This window comes from Eupeodes corollae, chromosome 2, assembly GCF_945859685.1.
Source record: "Eupeodes corollae chromosome 2, idEupCoro1.1, whole genome shotgun sequence".
Classification (NCBI taxonomy): Eukaryota; Metazoa; Arthropoda; class Insecta; order Diptera; family Syrphidae; genus Eupeodes; species Eupeodes corollae.
In genome coordinates this window covers 4167580-4187563 of record NC_079148.1, presented here as the reverse complement: position 1 = coordinate 4187563, position 19984 = coordinate 4167580, and the positions used below count along the sequence as shown (strand labels likewise).

Below are 19984 nucleotides of genomic sequence, written 5' to 3'. Positions count from 1 at the left end.
TTTAAAAACTATTAAATTTTGTTTTTGAAATTCAATATCTTGAATATGGGTCATCATTTTTCAAAGAAATTGAAATGTAAAAGTGCATTAATAAGCTCCAAATAACTCCATAACTAAAATTGAAAAACCTTTGTATATACAAAATTTATTTACAGAAACCGATCTAACGATTTTCAAATACAAATTTTGAAAAATTTAAGTTTTTTTGAAAAATCAAATGGCGTTTAAATTTTTGAAACATAGTTTTTTTGCAGGCACATAATTAAATCTTAAAATACAGATTCTTTGGATACAATGAGCAAGTTCGCACGAATTAGTCGTGGATGTTTTTTTTTGACGCACATAAATAATGTAATTTTCTATCAAATACAACATCTTCCAAGATATTACAAAATTAATGAAGGCAACTTTTTGAAGTGAATTTGCTTTGATTTAAACACTCTCATTTAAGAATATAAAATGTCCCAAAAACAGCTAAAATGATACTTTCCTTCAACTGAAAAACATATTGAACGTTTTATATAAATTAATTTAATGTGAAAACTTTGAATCTCTCGAAAACTGAAGTGAAAAAAGATTCTGCAACGTGAAATTTGGAAGTGCCACACTTCTTCTTAACTTATTTAATTACCTTAATTTGTTTTTATTTAATTTTTAAACAAATTATGACTTATGCACCTATTTCCCTTAATTCAAGAACCAAACATTTGTTTATACGATTTTTAAGTTTTGTTGACTCCTTAAAGCCAAAATATTTTCAAAACGTTGACGCAAAACAGTAGTTTTTTATTAATTTGTTTTTTAGCATCTGCTCCGATTTACGAATAAGCAGACTAATAACGATAGTTATACGTAAAAAGGCCAAACATTTCTCCATATTAGATTCTGTTTTATTTCCCACGAAAAAAGATCATATTTTTCTGGCAAACTTTCTCATTTTCTCGGTTTTTGCATCTATAGTTTTAAAGACCGAAATATATTATTTTTGGATAAAAGCTACGTTCCAAACCAATTTCTAACTTTTTTTCTTGAAATGCATCAAAAATACTCTTTACTATTTTAGTTTTCCTAACACTGGTATCACTGTTATGAATTCCCCCCACTTAAATTCTATCAATTTCGTTATAAGTGAAGATACTGTCCTTAAAAGTATCCTTCAACTTGACGAATGTTTCAGTTCTGGTCCCGACGGTGTACCATCATCCATTTTAAAGAAATGTGCTGCGTATTTAGCACACCTGTTACGAGTTCTTTTTAACACGTCTTTAGGTAAATTTCTTTTATGTGGAAGAGCTCGTTCATAATACCAGTATACAAAAAAGGCCTTTAGTAGATTGTATCTTTACCGATTTCGGCAAGGCCTTTGATAAATTGTGTCATAAAACATTACTTTTAAAACTAGCACAGCAAGGTTTTAACGACGGTTTCATAAATTGGATCTTCTATATTTGCAAGATTGACGTTATAGTGTGAAATTTCGTGTTTAAGTTAATTAGTTGTGAATTCTCGTGTCCCTCAAGGTAGTCACCTTGGTCCTATTCTATTTGTTTTATTTATAAATGACTTGGTTTCGATCATACAAAATTCGTCTGTACTAATATATGGTGATGACATAGAATTTAAAGAAAAAATCCCTTCCATGGTTTCATGATATTCATACATTTCCGCCCTATTTACAGAGACTTTCTCTTATAAATCTTCTTTTTTGACAAATCATAGGATTTCTTGCAGTTTTGTTTTATTGTTGGAATAATAAACGGAAAAATTTCATCATAGTTTTAACTTTAATTTTAGTCGTTCAAAACTCCAGAGGCCATTGAATACTAATTTTAGCAGAACAAACTATGGTGTACATAGACCCTTAAATTAATACATTTTACTGTTGCATTAATTCGGCAAATGATAACATAAGAAGTATAAATTGCAAATTACAATTTTTCAACAGTCTAGTTTAAGTTTTTAGATTTTAAGTATATATTAAGAATTGTTAACGTTATTTTTAACGAATTATAAATAAATAAATGTTAAGTGTTTCACCCCCTTCCCCCTCCTGAATAAAAGTCTGGATCCGCCCTTGCCTTGAGCAGAAAAATTGATCTGAAACCACTTAACAAAATTCTTCGAGTAATTTTCACGAAACAAGATGCTTCTAAATAAATAAAATCCATGTTGTTTTTTATATTTTCCTTAATTTTAAAACTTATTATTTATTTTAATAAAGAAGCCAAAATTATTATAGCAAATTACACAGTAAATAAATACATTTTGAATTGAAATGCAAAAACGTTTTGTTCTGTGTTCATCTTTTTGTTGATGTTATTATTGTTTGATTTTTGTTTTGTTTATAAATATAAATTCTACTTATATTCATTATAATGTAAATAAAGTTTAAATGCTATGTATATTATTTGAAGAGATTTCAATTTGTTTTGAAAAAAAAATAATGTTTCTACCAGCTGAGTTCCTCTGGAATTCCACCAGGATATTCACCTGTTAGACAAGCTGTACAATAACCAGCTTTTTTAGTATTCGAGCTTGTTTTGTTCATTTGAACGGCCTTCTTTAAGCCTTCCACACTCAAATAGGCTAAACTGTCAGCACCTTTAAGAAAGAAAATAAATTGTTTAAATATATGTTGTCTTGAGAAAAATTATTGATTTATATTTTTACTTACCAACATGTCTAGCTAATTGTTCTGCGTCAAGTTTGTTTGCTATAAGTTCCTCTCTGGTTGGAATATTTATACCCATATAACAAGGATATTGAAGGGGAGGACTGGCAATTCTTATGTGAACCTCAGCTGCACCAGCATCTCGAAGAAGTTTAATTATGGGTCCAATTGTATTACCTCGAACGATAGAATCATCAATAAGTACTAATCGTTTGCCTTCAACATTTTCTGAGAGCGCACCGAATTTCTTTGCCACACCCAATTGACGTAGTCGTGTCGATGGTTGAATGAATGTCCTACCGACATATCTGTTTTTGCACAAGACTTCAGCAAAATGAAGTCCAGACTAAAAGTGTAAAAATATAGGTTTTAAGGAATTGCCCGTTTTTGTTGGGAAAGCTTTTAATACAAACCTCTCTGGCATAACCGTGAGCTGCTGCTGTTCCAGATTCTGGTACAGAACTAACAATATCGGCTTTAATTGGAGCTTCTCTGGCTAATTGACGACCGCACTGCAGTCGTACCGAATAGACCATCTGTCCCTCGAAAATCGAATCACTTCGTGCAAAGTAAACATATTCAAAAATGCAGAATGCATTTATCTGGGAATCGGGGCGTCCTACGATATCGATGGTACGAATACCATTCCTTGTCATTTCAACAATTTCTCCAGCTTCAACTTCTCGAACATATCGCGCTCCAATTGATAAAAAGCCACAACTCTCACTTGATACTACCCAACCTTCAGCTGGTGCATCTTCTATTGTTACTATAGGATTGAAAAAGGGAATCATTATAGAATCAACTTCAAATATATTTATTTTTTGAAATATTACATCCTCCAAGGTTGATTGGGACAATTTTTCCTATACAAAGGGGGCGATTTCCATAAGAATCGCGAACAGCATATATCTTATCCTTAAGCATTACAACTAGGGAATATGAAAGAGGAGCAAGAGTCATAAAATGACGAATACGTGCTGGCCAGTCAGGACCGTCTCTCTAAAAAATATTTCAAAAAACATCGAATTTTAATTATTTCCAAACGAATGTCATATAAAATTAACTTCATACTTCTGAGACATCTGGACTGCAGCATAATGATTGAGCAATAAGTTCACTGTCACTGTGAGTTGATAATCCCACTCCTCTTCCAAGAACCTAAATATCAAATCCAAAAATGAGTAAGAAGTCATATTAAGACGAAATCAAGTTTACCTCACGCCTCAATTGCTCGCAATTAACTAGCTCTCCATTGTGGGCAATGGCTATGGCACCATGTGCTGTGTGAACCACAAAAGGTTGACAATTTACTACCTCAGATGCAGCTGAGGTAGAATATCTTGTGTGTCCAATTCCAAGGTTTCCCTTGAGCTTTTTTATGTTGTCATCATTGAATAAATTATTAATCATACCCATTCCTTTGTGAACATTGAAATTTTTCGAACATTTTCCCATGCTCGTTACAATACCGGCTGATTCCTGACCACGGTGCTGAAGAGCTACCAAGCCCAGGCAAATGAGTTGAGCGACATCGATCTGAAGAATGAAGAATGAAAAATATTATATTAAATAAATTTTAAATTCATCTATGAATGTATTAAAATTAAACAACAAATGATATAACTTGTCAAAAACTCCAAATAGAAAGTCGGTAAAGGGAGTTATTTGGACTTTTCACATACAATTTTACTTTGGCTGTATTATAAATATTGAATTGATATTTTTATGCCTGTTTTCGCATAAAATTTAAAAAGATAAGAATTTAAACTAAAATAAACTGTGTTTTTGTGTTCTAAAATATAATGGGAAAAATATTGTATTCATAAATATTTTTTTTTCTGAATTTTGAATGTTTATGTGAACTTATAAGGATCGATCTTAAGATCCTGTGGAGATATCGACTTGAAATAAATTAAGTGATGCAGATAATAATGCAGAAAAACCAAAGTATTGTTATGAATATTTTGTAAAAGTTTTAAGCAAGACAAATCGAGAGACGAAATGGGAAGTTATCAGTGTGGGTTGCACCCCACCTCTTTTTTCATAGAGAAAATTTAAAATAAAATCTATTGGTTGGTTTTTGAGAAAATTGGAGTTTTTGCTTTTTAACAAAAAAAATTTGTGTGGAACCTACTCTTATTTTTATATTCTTAAAAAAATGAAAAAACGCCTAACGCGTTTAACGTCTTATAATCTTTATTTTCAAATTTGAAGTCAATCTAGTTAATGGTCCGGGCTGTAGGGCAAAAAACAGACAGACATACAGTCGGACGGATTTGAGGGACCCACTTTTTAACTTCCCATAGGAAGTTATTTTAATAGGTCCGATTTGTAAAATTGAAAAATTTTACATTTCTGGACGTTTCAAGGTCCCTAGAGTCGAATTATAAGATTTTTAGAAAAATGTCTGTGCGTGGGTGTGCACGTACGTTCGTACGTTCTCTACGATTTTTCGTCTTCCATAGCTCAAGAACCAAAAGAGATATCGACTTCAAATCCATTTTGTTATACAGATAATAAGCAGAAAGATGATTTTTGAAAAAAATCCAATCAACTGTTTTTTTTTTTTATAAATAAAAAAATCCGAAAAAAATTATAACCGCGAATATTTTACTAATACAAAATGAATTTATCACCAATACAATTTTGTGCAAGGAAAAATAACGTTTTTAACATCTGGTAAGACTTTGAGAACACTCGAATTGACAGTTTTTTTTATAAAAAATAAAAACATACAAAATAAACATTACTCAAAATTGGTAAAGATTGAATTTCGACTCAAATATCTTTTCATATATTTGAGATTATGGCTTCCAACTAATTTTAACTTATGAGAAATATTGTTTTCAACATTCTGAAAAATTTAGAGAAAAATCTAATTGACAGCTTTTTACTAAAAATAAAAAATTTAAAAGAAAATTTAACAAAAGTTGGTAAAAATTGATTTTCAATTCAAATATCTCATACTCAAAAAATTTGAGATTATGGCTACCAACTAATTTTAACTTATAAGAAATATTGTTTTGAACATTCTGAAAAATATTGAGAAAAATCGAATCGACAGTTTAAAAAAAAAAAATAAAACCTAAACAGAAAAATGTATAAAAGTTGGTAAAAATTGATTTTCAGCTCAAATATCTCTTCCAAACTTTGAGATATTGGCTTGAAACTACTTTAATTTTTTAACAAATATTGTTGTTAATATTCAGTAAAGTTTTGAGAAAAATCTAATCGACACTTTTTTTACAAAAAATAAAAACCTAACAAAAAACAGTACTAAAATTTGGTAAAAAACATTTTCAAAAATTAAAAATATTGTTTTCAAGCTCTTTTTATTTCACAGAAAATATTGTTTTTGATATTCAGTAGTTTTTTTATAACAATCTTACAGTACGTTTTTTCATAAAAAAGTAAATTTTACAAAAAATAGTAAGCAAATTTGGTAAAAATTATTGTTCAGCTCTTGATATCTCTCAAATTAATTGCGTTCATTCAATTTGTAAAAATTTAAGAAATGCTACTAAAATTGATAAAAATTGGTTTTAGACTAAAAATCTATTTAACAAAAATAGATTTTCAAACTAAACTATTTTTATATGAAAAATATTGTTGGTAATTTTAAAATTTTGAAGAATAATTCAACTAAAAACTTTTTTAGCTCAACCCGAAAACCTACGAACTTTCAAGCAAGACAAATCGACAGACAGAGCTTCTTTTTTGATTTAATTTTTGACTAAAATTTCGCATTCAAAATTGTTAACAAATGCAAAACTTCAGAAGTAAAAAACCGAAAGTTAAGGGAGTGCCCACATCAAAGAAACATTTTTGAAATATTTCAAAAACATTCAAGCAACATAGAAACATTTCTGGCAAGTTTCTGAAATTTTTTGTAACTGGTCCAACACAAAAACTTTACAAAAAAATGTATAATAGTCCATGATGTGCATTACTTCACCGTGACACCGACTAGTACTAGGATTTAGTTCGTTTCAAACTGGTCTAATTTTGATTTTGACAGTGGATACGAATGGGGCAGTCAACAGTTGGGAATTCCAAATAATAGGCCTTTTAAGCGTATTTACTTTGTTTATTTTCACGAACTGTGACCTTTTAGAAATGTTTGGATACTCATTTTTAAAAAGGCAATTAGCAATGTACTAGTTAGCTGAACGAAAAGAGGGGTTTAAAATTGTTGTATTTAGCAAATCGCTAACTAGTAAATTGTCAAGCCCTTGACAGAAGGTTATTTAAACAAAGCCAATACTCTATTAATATGTTAAAATCGTTTAACATTAGCTAAATTACATCAGGTTTTTAAAAATATCCCCTTTTTAAAAATGCTTAAGGAAACCAAAAACGGTTTAAGTTAAAACTTAGCATATCCCTTAACAAAAAATGGCATCATGGTGTAATGTTGCAAAGAACAAAACTACATTTTAAATCAATTTAGTGTCTTACTCAGTTTCTCTAAAATCTCATCAGTTATAAGTCTTTATTTAATTTTTCATAAAGTTTTGAGAAAAAACTTCAATTTAAGGCACCAGTTAAAGCTATCATTGGTTTTCATCATTGAAAACAAAAATTGGAATTTTTTTGACAGGTCGTTTATAGCAATCAATAAAAATGTCTGTCATTATAAATAATTTCCTGATTGAAATCCACCGAAAAATTTGTAATGACATTAATCTGTCATTGGAATTGTGTGAAATTAGAACACAAATCAGTGGAACGATTGTTTTCATTTTTAAACATAAAAGTACCAGCTGTTCAGGAAAATGAATTTCCTTCCCGAAAATAGAAAAATAGAGTTTTGAGAAAAATAAATGTGCAATTGCACTTTATTTCTCAAAAAAATTCTTTGTGTGATTTCCGATCGATCAGACATCAGTACATAATTTTCATGTTTGCGGATCGATTTCAATGAAAGCTATAACCGGCCCCTAATACTTCAAAGGTCAATTTCTTGACGAAGTTATAAAAGAAAAAAAAATCGATGAAATTCTCTATTTATCTATGAACTTCATTTCATAAATATTTAGTATTCCAACATTCTTCACATCTTATCGTATCTGCAGAACTCGGTTTTAAATAATTTTTGAGTACTAGCAATTTTTGATCTCGGTTGAATAGAACTGAGTTCTAACGTGTTTTTTGCTAATTTTGTAACAGCCCGTAAATAGTTCTGACTCAAAATTCAAACATTTTACGAACAAAATTGAAAACATCCGTTTAAAAAAAACACGTTTTGGAGTTAATTTCTAATGCTAATTTTGAACCTGAACTTTGATTTTAACAACGTCAAAGAACAAAACTTTTTTATCGTTTTGGCTTTTTCTATTAAAAACCGTTGTAGCACAAATGGTTTAGAGTTTCATATTTTTATTAGACTGGTAAAATCTAACAACTTATGAATAGTTTTCGAACATTTTATGAAGGAAAGGGAAAACCATGACGAGTGTTAAAAATCTTTACTAAGTGAGTGTCATTAATATTCGGTTTTTATTCTTAAACATACTTTTGGTGTTTTCTCATAGTAAAAGTTTAATTTAGGTTTATTATTTGGTTATTTTATAAATTAGTACATTATTCTCTGCATACTTCATTAAAAAATGTTGCAATCACTTAACTGCATTAAGATATACGATAAACAACGCAAAAAGAACACATGTAAACGCTTCATTAATATTCGGTTTTCTTTGGTGAGTTTGACATTTGCCGGGATTAACAGTTTGTCCATTCATGAGTGCCGTTAAAATAAAGTGTTCACTAGACGTTTGCATACATTTTTAAAAGAATTTAGTTTAAGATCGTTTGGTGTCATTTAAAAAGTTAATCTTGGGGCGCAAAGGAAAAAATGTGAGCCTTGAAAAATGAAACCTTTTTTCACCATAATAGAGATGAAACATACCAAACAAATTCCTGATATTTAGGACATAAAGCCAAAAATTTCAGTGATATTGTTCGGAAGTATAAAAGAGATGGAAGGATCGAACCAAAGAAGCAGACGGGGCAACCAAAAAAGTTAACAATGAAAGAAGAACGGCTTAAGTAAGAAAAATTAAAGCAAATCTTCGTTAAAGTGCACAAAAAATTGTGCAAGAAGTGTTAATGGAATGCAAAAAGAAAATATATGCATCAACGGTACGCCGAACCATAAAGACAATAGTCGTGTTGCCCGAAAAAAAGCCATTCACAATATGCGCAACAGGCAAATTCGGATCAAATTTGCGAGGTAACAAAAAAATAAGGATGCAACTTGGTAGGATGATGTAATATTTGCTGACGAAAGTAAGTAAAACTTCAACCTCTTTGGATCAGATGGAAGAGTTATGATGTGGCGCAAGCCAACTGAAGAGCTTAAAAGCAGGAACACAAAGCAAACAGTGAAGCATGGAGACGGCCACAGCATGGTTTGGGGGTGCATTTCGGCAAGAGGCATGGGAAATTTAGTATTCATCGACGATATATTGAAAAAGGAATACTATCTGAGGATCCTAAAAGAAAATTTAACGCAAAGTGCTGAGAAAATGGGCATTGGGAATTTCAAATTTTACCAGGACAACGACCCGAACAACAAGGCGTATGTTGTAAGGGAATGGCTTCTGTATAACTCTCCAAAAGTTATCCAAACACTTTCACAATTTCCAGACCTTAACCCAATCGAGAATTTGTGGGATTAATTGGACCGTCGAGTTCGCGAAAACACTGTCTCTTCAATAAGTGCACTAAAACAACGGCTTCAAGAAGAATGAAGCAAAATAGACATTGCACACTTTCATACAATTATAAAAAAATATGTCCAAGCGATTGGACGGAGTTTTATCCAATCAAGGGTATCCAAAAAAATATTAAAATCAATGGTAAGAAAGATTAAATAAAAAGTTAATATAAATATGTAAAAAACCGAATATTAATGAAGTGTTATTTTTTGTTTTTTAATTGGCCACAACACACATTGAAAAAATAAGATTTGATTGCCACTTACAGAACCTTTTTTACAAGTTTCTAAGGACATTGTAATATTGGTCCAAATGTTGGAATTCTGTTAAAAGATTGGATGTAACAAACTTAAAATTCTCTATCCTAAAATTTAAAAGCCACTCTTATATCTCCCGATATCTTTAAAACAGTGGGAGCGCTACTGTTATTTTTTTTCTCGAAAACTGGATTCGACAACCGAAAGCAAATTTCAATAATAATAATTTGTTAAAAGTTAATTATTTTTTATAATTTAAGCATCAAGTTTTGTAATCCATGGGATTAATAAAATCCTATTTGGTCTAGAATTCTTTTGCTTTGATTCATAACCTTTTTTACTTAATATGAACTTCAACCTTTCAAAAAAATTGGAGCAGATGTAAGGCAAAATTACTAGGAGGCAAATAAATTTAGGAAATAATTTATCAAGAGTCAAAACTATGAGATTTAATAGAGTCAAATCTGATAAGAAAACAGATTTTCTAAGCTTCTTTAATTTAAAACTTCGACTATAAATGATCATAGATCAGAACAAAAATCTCAATTCGTCTACATTTACGTCAGAAAATGATAAGGAAATGTTAATAACCTAATATTCCAAAAAAATAAAAACACATAACACATTAAGCAATAAAAATAGCTTTAACATTGTTTTTCACATTTTGAATCTTGTTCTAATTTTGTTTTTGGCCAACAAGTAATGCTATTGAGGTATTGATAACCGCACAACTTGAAACATCACTTTAAGCTATAACATGGGCGGTTCATGTTGCAAAAGATTGTATTCGACTTGTTTCTGAAAACAAACCTTAAACTAAATTCATTGATTCTAATCTTAGTGCGTAGGTATTAATCCGTTGCGCTGTACCTAATGATTTCCTCAACTTTATCACTAGACTGAAATTTCAAACCAGTCTCACGGCGATCAGCTTTTCCAATGGGAACTTCTACTCCACTTATCCAATGTTAAGAGATACAAAAATAAAAAGAAACTTACCTGCGTTGGCCAATCTCCGCAAGCTATCGCTCCAAATACTCCACATTCGTGTGTCAAGCCAGTCACATCTTTAGGGTGTCCGGCTGGATTGTTCTTTCTTAATACTCTAAGGCTTGTTGGCTGTTGTGGTTCTTCAGTAACTACAAAATTTTAAATTTCAATTAAAAGACGTCCTTATAGAGATAATTTCTATTTTTAATATAAGAACATACCTCTTCCAAGGCAATTACTACTGCGATTCGCTCCAGATGAGCCACAATCTACACATCTTAAATTGTCAGATGTGTTGTCCATGTCCATGTTTTTCGTCAATAATGCTGAGTGAAGTGAAAAGAAAAATTTTATAACGTCTTGTATGTTTGTTGTCGACCAAATTCAACTGATGATTGATCTGAAAGTTGAAATTGAAATCAATTTTAGTTCCGCTGATGTCCAAGTGCTAAATAATAAATAATATTGTAAGATTTGAGATTTCTAATCTAGAACTTGGGCTGCTTCATATAGGGAGAGATAATTTCAGAATTCTATCTCATTCTATCACAGGTCCCAGAACAGATGAAACAATATGAAATAACAACACCATAGGGGGTACCTATAGTATACCGGGTATATACTTTCTACTACTGGGAGTTCTCCTTTAGAGTGTTTTCAGTGATTTTGTTGTTGTTTTTATTGGCAAAGTTGATAGGATTAGGGAGTTTTAGTGGAATTGTAAAAATATTTATACATTTGATGGGATAATTTTTAACTTCCTTTAGTTAGATATTTTAATCGGTGCGATTTTCGAATTGAAAATTTTTACATTTCTCGACGTTTCAAGGTCCCTAGAATCTAAATAAAATATTTTTAGAGAGATGTCTGCTGTACGTTCGTACGTCCGTACGTTCAGGAAGCTTTTTTCGTCCCTTATATCTCAAGAATAAGTGGAGATATTGACTTCAAATAAGTTTTGTTTTGCAGAAAGATGTAGAAAGGACTCTCAACAAATTTGAGTGGGTGGTCAAAGTGAAAATGTTAGTTAACCAGAAATATCTCACCAACATGTAACGCTAGCGACTTAATTTAAATTTTAAATTATTAACTGTGAAAATTAAACTAACGCCTTTTTTTATAAATAAAAAAAATGAAAATAAAATAATTTTCACTTCGAATATTGCAGGAACTAAGTTTGTCAAAATTGCTTTACGACTAAAGATCTTTTTAAAAATTAGGAATATTGACTTCAAACTAGTTTCGCTTTAAAAAACATAGTTTTTATCATTCAGTAATATTTCAAAAAAGATCGAATTTAAAATTTTATTAAATAAAATAATATTTTAATAATTTTCGACTTAAATATCTTTTTAAAAATTAGAGATATTGACTTTAAACTAATTTCGTCTTAAAAAATATAACTTTTAACATTCAATTATTTCAAAAAAGATCAATTTTAGAGTTCTATGACGAAAAATAAAACCATACATAAAACATTATTAAAAGCTGGTAAAAAATGATTTTCGACTCAATTATCTCTTTAAAAATTACAGATATTGGCTTCAAACTAATTTTATCTTATAAAATTTATTGTTTTCAACATTCAGTAAAATTTTGAGAAAAATCGAACTGACAGTTTTTTTTACAAAAAATAAAAACCTAGGAAAATATTACTAAAACTTGGTAAAAACTGATTTTCGACGCAAATATCATTTCAAAAATTTAGAATATTGGCTTCAAACTAATTTCATCTTATAGAAAACTTCAGTAAATTTTTTATACAAATATTATTCGATTCTCAATATCTTGTGAATGAAATAAAGGTATTGACTTCAAAATCATTTTATTTTGCGATAAATTTTGTTGATAACTTAAGATTTTGTTCTAAGAATTTGTATTTGTTTATACAAGAAATAGAACTTTACAAGAAATTCTACTAAATTTAGTAAAAAATTGTTTTTGCCTAAAAATCTCGTTAACAAAACTTGATTTTGAAATCAAACTATTTCATCATGTGCAAAATATTGTTAGTAATTTTTAGTTAACTTTTTAGAAAAATTACAAGTCACAACTTTTTAAGAAAAACAAGAACACCTACAAAAAAAACTGATAAGAAATAATTTTCAACTCATATATTATGAGAACAAAGAAAGATATTGACTTCAAATTATTTATCTCAAATAAAATATTGTTTTAAATATTTTTTAAAAGTTCTAAGCAAGACAAACCGACAGACGGGATTGGAAGTTATCAATGTGGGTGGCATCGTAGCCTTTTTTTTAATTTAGTTTTAAAATCTTTGAAACTTGGTCAAGTCTTTAACTTACATTGAAGGTCCTTAAAAAATAATACTTAAAAGTGAATTGAGCAAGTGAATGCAACCACCAAGTCATGTAATGATTTTTTTTTTTTCAATTTGTTGCCAATGAAAATTAATAATAATACAAATAAAAATCTTATCACAATCAAAAAAAAAAGGAACATGAGATGATCGACACGCTTTGCCACTGAATCCACGATCGAAGAGGATGAATTTACGTCAGCATTTTCAAGATTTGTTTTTGTTTTGTCTTGATTCAGGTTCAATTTAAAACAAAAGCCGATGACGACCAAAAGACTCGAAACCGGGATTCGATTTGTTATCGGTTGTTGTTGTTTATAGTTTACAATTTTTTCTACTTTTCAACATATCAAAACAAAATTATTATAGATGATGGAAATTTTACAAAAATACATAATAAATTCAATGCGATAGGTCATCAAACAGGAAAGCAACATAATAACAATAACAACAACAACAATACAAAAGTGTTTATTGTTGGTTTTTGAATCACATTCCAAGTGAAATGATTGTTTTTTGAAAAATATGATGCAATTTTTGAAGATGTTTTGTCAGAGATATTTTTTTGGTTATTGTTTTTTTTTAATCGAGTTTGTTGTAGAAATACAGAGGCATCATTTTAAAAAACGGTATATTTGTCTAGGTTTAGGTTTATTTTTACCTTTTATTTTTCAAGACTGTTTTTTTTTCAAATAAAATAGGTAGAAATTTGTAACCACTGCTATTATCACTTTAATTATTTTAACAAAAAACTTCCGCATTTGTTGTAACGATTTATTAAAATTTTTAAATCACTTTTTATGTTATAACTTGACAGCAGTTACAGGTCAACTGATTTGAGGGGTTAAAGTGATAATTCGTTTGGTTATGAACGTGAAGGTGAATCGAATTGCTTCTCGGCTGAATTGGGTCTTCATATCTCTTTTTTTTTAAAGCAGGTAAGAAATTATGTCTTGGAAATTGGTATCCTTTAAAAAATTTCCACGGTTTCGTAGATTTTATTTTTTTACACTTAATTTTTGTACCTAAGTTGCATCATCCAATTCTTGGTTGCTAAGTTGAACGGTGAAGTGATATTTATAGATCCCAATGTCTGTGTGTTTTTTTTTAAGAAATAGGTACATGATTCTAGTAAAGTGATTTAAGACTGCGTTTTTAAATGTTTGCACTCAAATCGCTTGAACCCTATGCAAGGAAATACATTCTAATGGCTATGTTACGCCTTACGCCTAGAGCATTGATAGGATGCTTGAGTGTTGTAGTTGTAAATAAGTGTACATTTCAGGTGCAATGTCATATTATTAACAATGGCTGCGTTAATTCTCGTGTTGGATAGGGTATCTTGGGTAAGTGGATTTTTAGATACATTGTTGAACGAGTTGGATAGCTGTCACAAAATAAAAACAACATTCAGCTGTTCACGAAATGCAGAGAAACATTTAAGCTTCGAATTCGAAATTGTTGTAAGATAAAACATTTAAAACAGAACATTCTCAAATACAACTTCAACTAACATTTTGTATCTTTTTGTTTACCAACAAATACAAAAAGTTGAAATCAATTTTCAAGTTTCTTGAAATTCAACCAGGTGTTGAATCAGCTGTTCTGTCAGATACTTACATGCACCACAAATTCTTGGATGCCTTTGGATTCCTTTTTTGACATCTCAGCTGTTTTTGGCCAGCTTTTATTTTACACGTATAACACTAACAAAAAGGTATCCGGATACCCTATCTGTCTGAGATTCAACGCAGCCAATGATGTTATTGTTTCGATGTTTGCTGTCAATGGTTTGACAGATGAAAATGTCAAAGTGTTTTGACATTTCTGTTCTTTCAAGTTTATGCAATTCATCACGAATCGTCTTAAGCTCCATAGTTAACCATTTTTCCGTGTTGAGAAGATTTAGTTTACGCGAAGTTCATAAAAGACTTTGTCCATTTTACGGTATTGATGGATGAAGTTAATTCTTGTTAAGGGTTTAATTCACCAATAAATTTATTAAAAGCTACTATTTGTATGATATGCACGACAAAAAGGCGAAACTACTACTTTTGTTCAGTTTTTGACCCCTGTCAGGGTTTCTAGCAGCGGTTCTTAAATTTGTACATATTGGATGATTGAAATTAATTTGAGAGATATCAAGAATCGAACACCATTTTTTACCAAATTCGCGTACAATTTCTTGTAGAAATTTTACTGAATGTTGACAACAATATTTTTTAAAAGATTAAAGTAGCTTAAAGGCAATATCTCAAAGTTTTGAAAAGAAATCAATTTTATCAACTTTTATACATTTTTTTAGGGTTTTATTTTTTCTAAAAAAACTGTCAATTCGATTTTTCTCAAAATTTTACTAGGTATCAAAAACGTTATTTTTCGTTGCACAAAATTGTTTTGGAAATGAAATCATTTTGTATTCGTAAAGTTTTCGAGGTGACATATTTCTTTTTTCAGTTTTTTTGATTTATAAAAAAAAACATTAGTTGGATTTTGTTTCCAAAAATATATTTATTTGGTATCACGTCATTGGATTATCTGTATAACAAAACGTAATTGAAGTCGATATCTCTTCTGGTTCTTCAGCTATGGACGACGAAAAAACGTCTGGAACGTACGAGCGTACGAAGGTACGTAAACACGCACGCACACATATATTTCTAAAAATCTTTTATTTCGACTCTAGGTACCATGAAATGTCGAGAAATGTCAAAATTTTCAATTTGACAAATCGGACCAATTACAATAACTTCCTATGGGAAGTTAATAATATTTATTTTTTTTATTAGAGTATTTTTGAAACTCAACATCAGGTATAGGGTATTTTTTCAGCTTCTTGAGAAGTTTAGATGGTTGTTGTCAATGGTCCGACAGTTGAAAATGTCAAAGTGTGTTGACATATCTGTTCTGTAACGATTGGCAATTCATGGTAAATCGTCTAAAGCTTCATCGTTAACAATTCTTTCAAATTGTGGAAATTTACATTGGAAAAAGTATGTCTCTTCACGAAGTTCACACAACACTTTGTGTATCTAACGGTGTTAATTGATGAAGTTGATTTGTGGTTAATGGATTAATTCACCATTAAATTTTTAAAAAAATACTATTTGGTGTGATTCACATAACAAGACCACGAAACTTTTCATACGACGCGTTTAACCATCAATCTAATGTAATATCAATTTGTTGACAACTTTTTTTGACATTTTGAGATTTACTTCTCCAACTGCGATTTCGTTCGCTCAACGTCCAACTTGATTGACTCAACAAAAATATGTTGTTTTTCGTAAAGTCTTGATCTCTTATAACACGCTTCATACAGTTTTTGAGACTTGTCAGAGTTGTTAAACGCTACAATAATTAAAAGTTTCATCACGTTATGAACAAATTTCATTATTGTTTAAATTAATTCAATGAAAACTCCTCGTAAAATGATAACTTTTGTGTATTAAATTGAAAATATGTATTTCTATTATTCAAAGATATTTCAGTATATTGTTCACATATTTGACAGATTTATAAAAATCTTGAACAAACATTTTGAAATATTTCATCACTCGAAGAATCGAAATATTTCTGCAAAATGTCTTCTGACATTGAATAAAAATTCATTGTTTTGTTGGAAACCTTAATTTAAGTATGAGAATAATTAAAAAATTAACCACAAAATTAACAACAATATTTTAAATATGATTAAATAGTTTTTAGTTTGATTTTAGAATATAGTTTTGTTGACGGGATTCTTAGTCGAAGACGAATTATTACCAAATTTGGTATACAAATTTTACTGAATGTCGAAACCAATATTTTCTATAAAATAAAATTAGTTTGAAGCCAATATCCTAAATTTTTGAAAAGATATTTTGGGTCCAAAAACCAATTTTTACCAAATTTTACTCATTTTTCTTCGATATTTATTTTTGTATGCAAACTGTCAATTGGATTTTTCTCAAAATTAGGCTTAATGTTTAAAACAATATTTTTTTCATAAGGTGAAATTAGTTTGAAGCCAATGTCCTTATTTTTAAAAGAGGTATTTGAGTCGAAAATTAATTTTTACCAAATCTTTGTAATTTTTATTAGGTTTTTGTTTTTTTTTGTAAAAAAAAACTGTCAATTCGTTTTTTGTCAAAATTTTAACAAATATTTCAACGTTTATAGATCTCTCTAAAAATCTTTCGTGTAGATTCTAATTTTTAAAAGAGGTATTTGAGTCGAAAATTTATTTTTACCAATTCTTAGTATTTTTTTTTAGGTTTTTATTTTTGTTTGTAAAAAAAAATTATCAATTCGTTTTTTCTCAAAATTTTACCAAACGTCAAAAACGTTAAAATAAAAAAATCTAAAAATCTTTTATTTAGATTCAAGGGATCTTAAAACGTCGAGAAATATTAAAATTTTCAACTCGACAAATCGGACCGAAAAACAAACAAAATTGTTTTTTTGACTGAAGTTAAAAAAATCTTTGTTTACTTAATTCTTTACGTTTATTATGGAAGGAATTTCATTTGTCCAAATTTATATTTTTAAGATCTGGGAGATTTCCGTATAAATATGAACAAGATTTCGTATACAAATTTGTCACTTTTGATGTCAAAAATTAGAGTACAGAATTTTGATGATTCTCAAGAATTCTCTATCATATTAGGTCGTTTGCGTTCCTTCATGAAACAGTCCAAGTTTACGAAAAAATACGAAGTTCAACCAAATCCTGTTATACTCAAAAATTTTGTAGTTTTTCATAAAAGAGAGCGCTCACGAGAGAGTCAAATATTTCCCCAACCTACGAAATTTAGACCAAGAAATTTCTTTGGGCTGATTTGTGAAAAGTGTCAAATTTGATAGAAATTCAAAAGAACAGCAAGAAGACAGTTATTTCAAAAAGAATGTATACTTTAAATGCAAAGCTAAATTAATTGCTAGGTGAAATAAATAGTAAATTGTGTTTATATGTCATTTTCCTAATCTTTAAAACAGCAAGAAATTTTAGATATTTAGAAACAGAAAATTAAATGATGCAGAAAATTGAAAACCGTTGAAAATTAAATTAACGGTGGAAAAAACATAAACTTAATTGTTTGGTGAAGCACTCAACTTTATAACATGTGAAAGCAATTTCGTTAAACCAATTGAATTTTCACTGGCTAAAAACTAATTAAATATTAATTAGGTCAACGAAGTTTTTCGTTATTGGTATGTATTTACGTACAAAAATCGTGGAGTAAAGAAATGGCTTCCCGGTTCTTGCGACTTTAAACTTCTCCTGCTTAAAAGACCAAGTGCCATGAAACTATCATCCACATTATAGTAATAAATAAGTTGTTCCAATATTTCAGTTTTGTATCAATACTTAAAGTTCTCAAAATTTTGAAAACACCGCATTATTCGTATTTTTTAGAATTACAAATATAGGGAATATTAAACAACTTCTTTGAATTTTCAGTTAATATCATGACCAAATTATACTTGTGAACTTTCTTGGGGCAAAAAAGGCCAATGCAACTTCTGTCATAATTTATTTGTAAACCATATGTTAAGCAGTTTTCTGAATGACAATTACCAAATATTAATTCTCAATGAATTTTCTCAAAACGCAAATTATTCTTTTTCAAATGGCTAAAACAGTCATAGTTGCAAAAATTATTAAACACACGACACAAAAAGCTGATTCAAACGAGGAGAAACTGGTTTAAAATTGCAAACGAATTCCCATCACCAGAGATGTCAAAATGTCTTCTTTTTTGGTTCTAATTAAAATGTAATTATGCCAACATTTTGATATCAAAGAAAACATTTTTCAGGTAGGCAGCAGGTACACAAGAAAACACACTAACAAATCTAATCAAAAGGTAACATATTCCACAATTACTTTATTATTGAACTCAATTTTTTCCAAAAATAGACCGAACACCTCGAACTGGTAAAGAATAAATTTATTTTATAATAATTTTTGTAGTATATCTAAAATTATTATTCATTGTCAATTCCCGAATCGAATGATAAACCACGTGCGTATTTTTATCTTATGTAAACTATGATTTCATAATTTATGTCTTATGCGTGGAAAATTGAGTTCTTATGAATGAATATTTTGAAAACAGGTTGCAGTAAAAATGCTCGGTTTTTGAATTTTCTTAAAATTGAAATACATTTTAACTTACAACAAAATTCACACCTTTTTTCAATACGGCCAGAACAAGTTCGGATCCGGAATTTATTAAAGGAAAAACAATTAAATGAGAGTGTAATTTTAATTTTCCACTGAAATTGCTTAGCGCCAAAATCAAAAATGAATTGACGATGTCTGCTGATGGTAAAGTCAAACTTATTTCGAGGAGCACCCTAACAGATGCTATAATATTATTTTTGTTATCACGAATTTGTTAGGAAAGAGTTTAGCTTTTATTTTTGTTTTTATTAAACAAAATAAGAGGAAAAAGAGAACAACTTCTTCACTAGTAGTAGCGCCGCGCCGTGTAGAAGAAGTCTCTACGATACCAAATTGACTGATTTCTGTTACGTCTAAAGTTAACGAGAAGTTTGAAAGACTTTACGAGACAACAAAACTTAAACTTGAGTCAATTTCTTGCTGCGCTGTGCCGTGCCCTCCGCAGCAAACAAATCGAAATCGAGCAGAAGAAGAAATTAAAAAACAACTTAATAATTTGTTGTCCCACACGAGTAACAATTTATTTATGGGGGAATCTAACTCACATTTACGACTTATCCGGTATGTTTTTTTACGCAAAAATAGCCAACTCAATTGTGTGGTTACTTAAAGTCTTGGCTCAGCTTAACAAAAATTGTGTATTGTTTTAGTTTTTAGAACGAAATATTAAATATTTTGTTTGTCATTGGTAAAATAAGAAAAGGAGGCTGGGACGAGACCAATCCCATCTGTCGATTTGTCTTGCTTAGGAGTTTTTATGTTTTCGTGTTGGGTTAAAAAAGTTGTTAGTTGAATTATTCTTACAAATTTTAAAATTACCAACAATATTTTTCATATAAAGAAATAGTTTAG

At 29.5% G+C, this 19984-nt stretch overlaps 1 protein-coding gene across 1 annotated transcript; it reads right to left on the bottom strand.

The window, feature by feature from the left end:
* Positions 1 to 2169: 2169 nt before the first annotated feature.
* Positions 2170 to 19537, bottom strand: LOC129944479 (amidophosphoribosyltransferase-like). The gene is made up of 9 exons (XM_056053932.1): positions 19125 to 19537; positions 10862 to 11040; positions 10650 to 10789; positions 3890 to 4210; positions 3746 to 3832; positions 3508 to 3673; positions 3085 to 3440; positions 2675 to 3017; positions 2170 to 2601 (listed from the first exon to the last, which is right to left on the bottom strand). The coding sequence occupies exons 2-9, from the start codon at positions 10947 to 10949 to the stop codon at positions 2450 to 2452; spliced, it is 1653 nt and encodes a 550-aa protein (XP_055909907.1). The 5' UTR covers positions 10950 to 11040; positions 19125 to 19537; the 3' UTR covers positions 2170 to 2449.
* Positions 19538 to 19984: the final 447 nt, after the last annotated feature.

Excerpts from the sequence above, each read along its gene's own strand:
- LOC129944479 (XM_056053932.1), bottom strand. The coding sequence starts at position 10,949 with ATGGACATGGACAACACATCTGACAATTTAAGATGTGTAGATTGTGGC. Across the intron at positions 3,674-3,745 it reads GCAGTCCAGATGTCTCAGAA|AGAGACGGTCCTGACTGGCC; the intron begins GTATGAAGTTAA and ends AATATTTTTTAG. Across the intron at positions 3,441-3,507 it reads CCCAATCAACCTTGGAGGAT|TAACAATAGAAGATGCACCA; the intron begins GTAATATTTCAA and ends TCAATCCTATAG.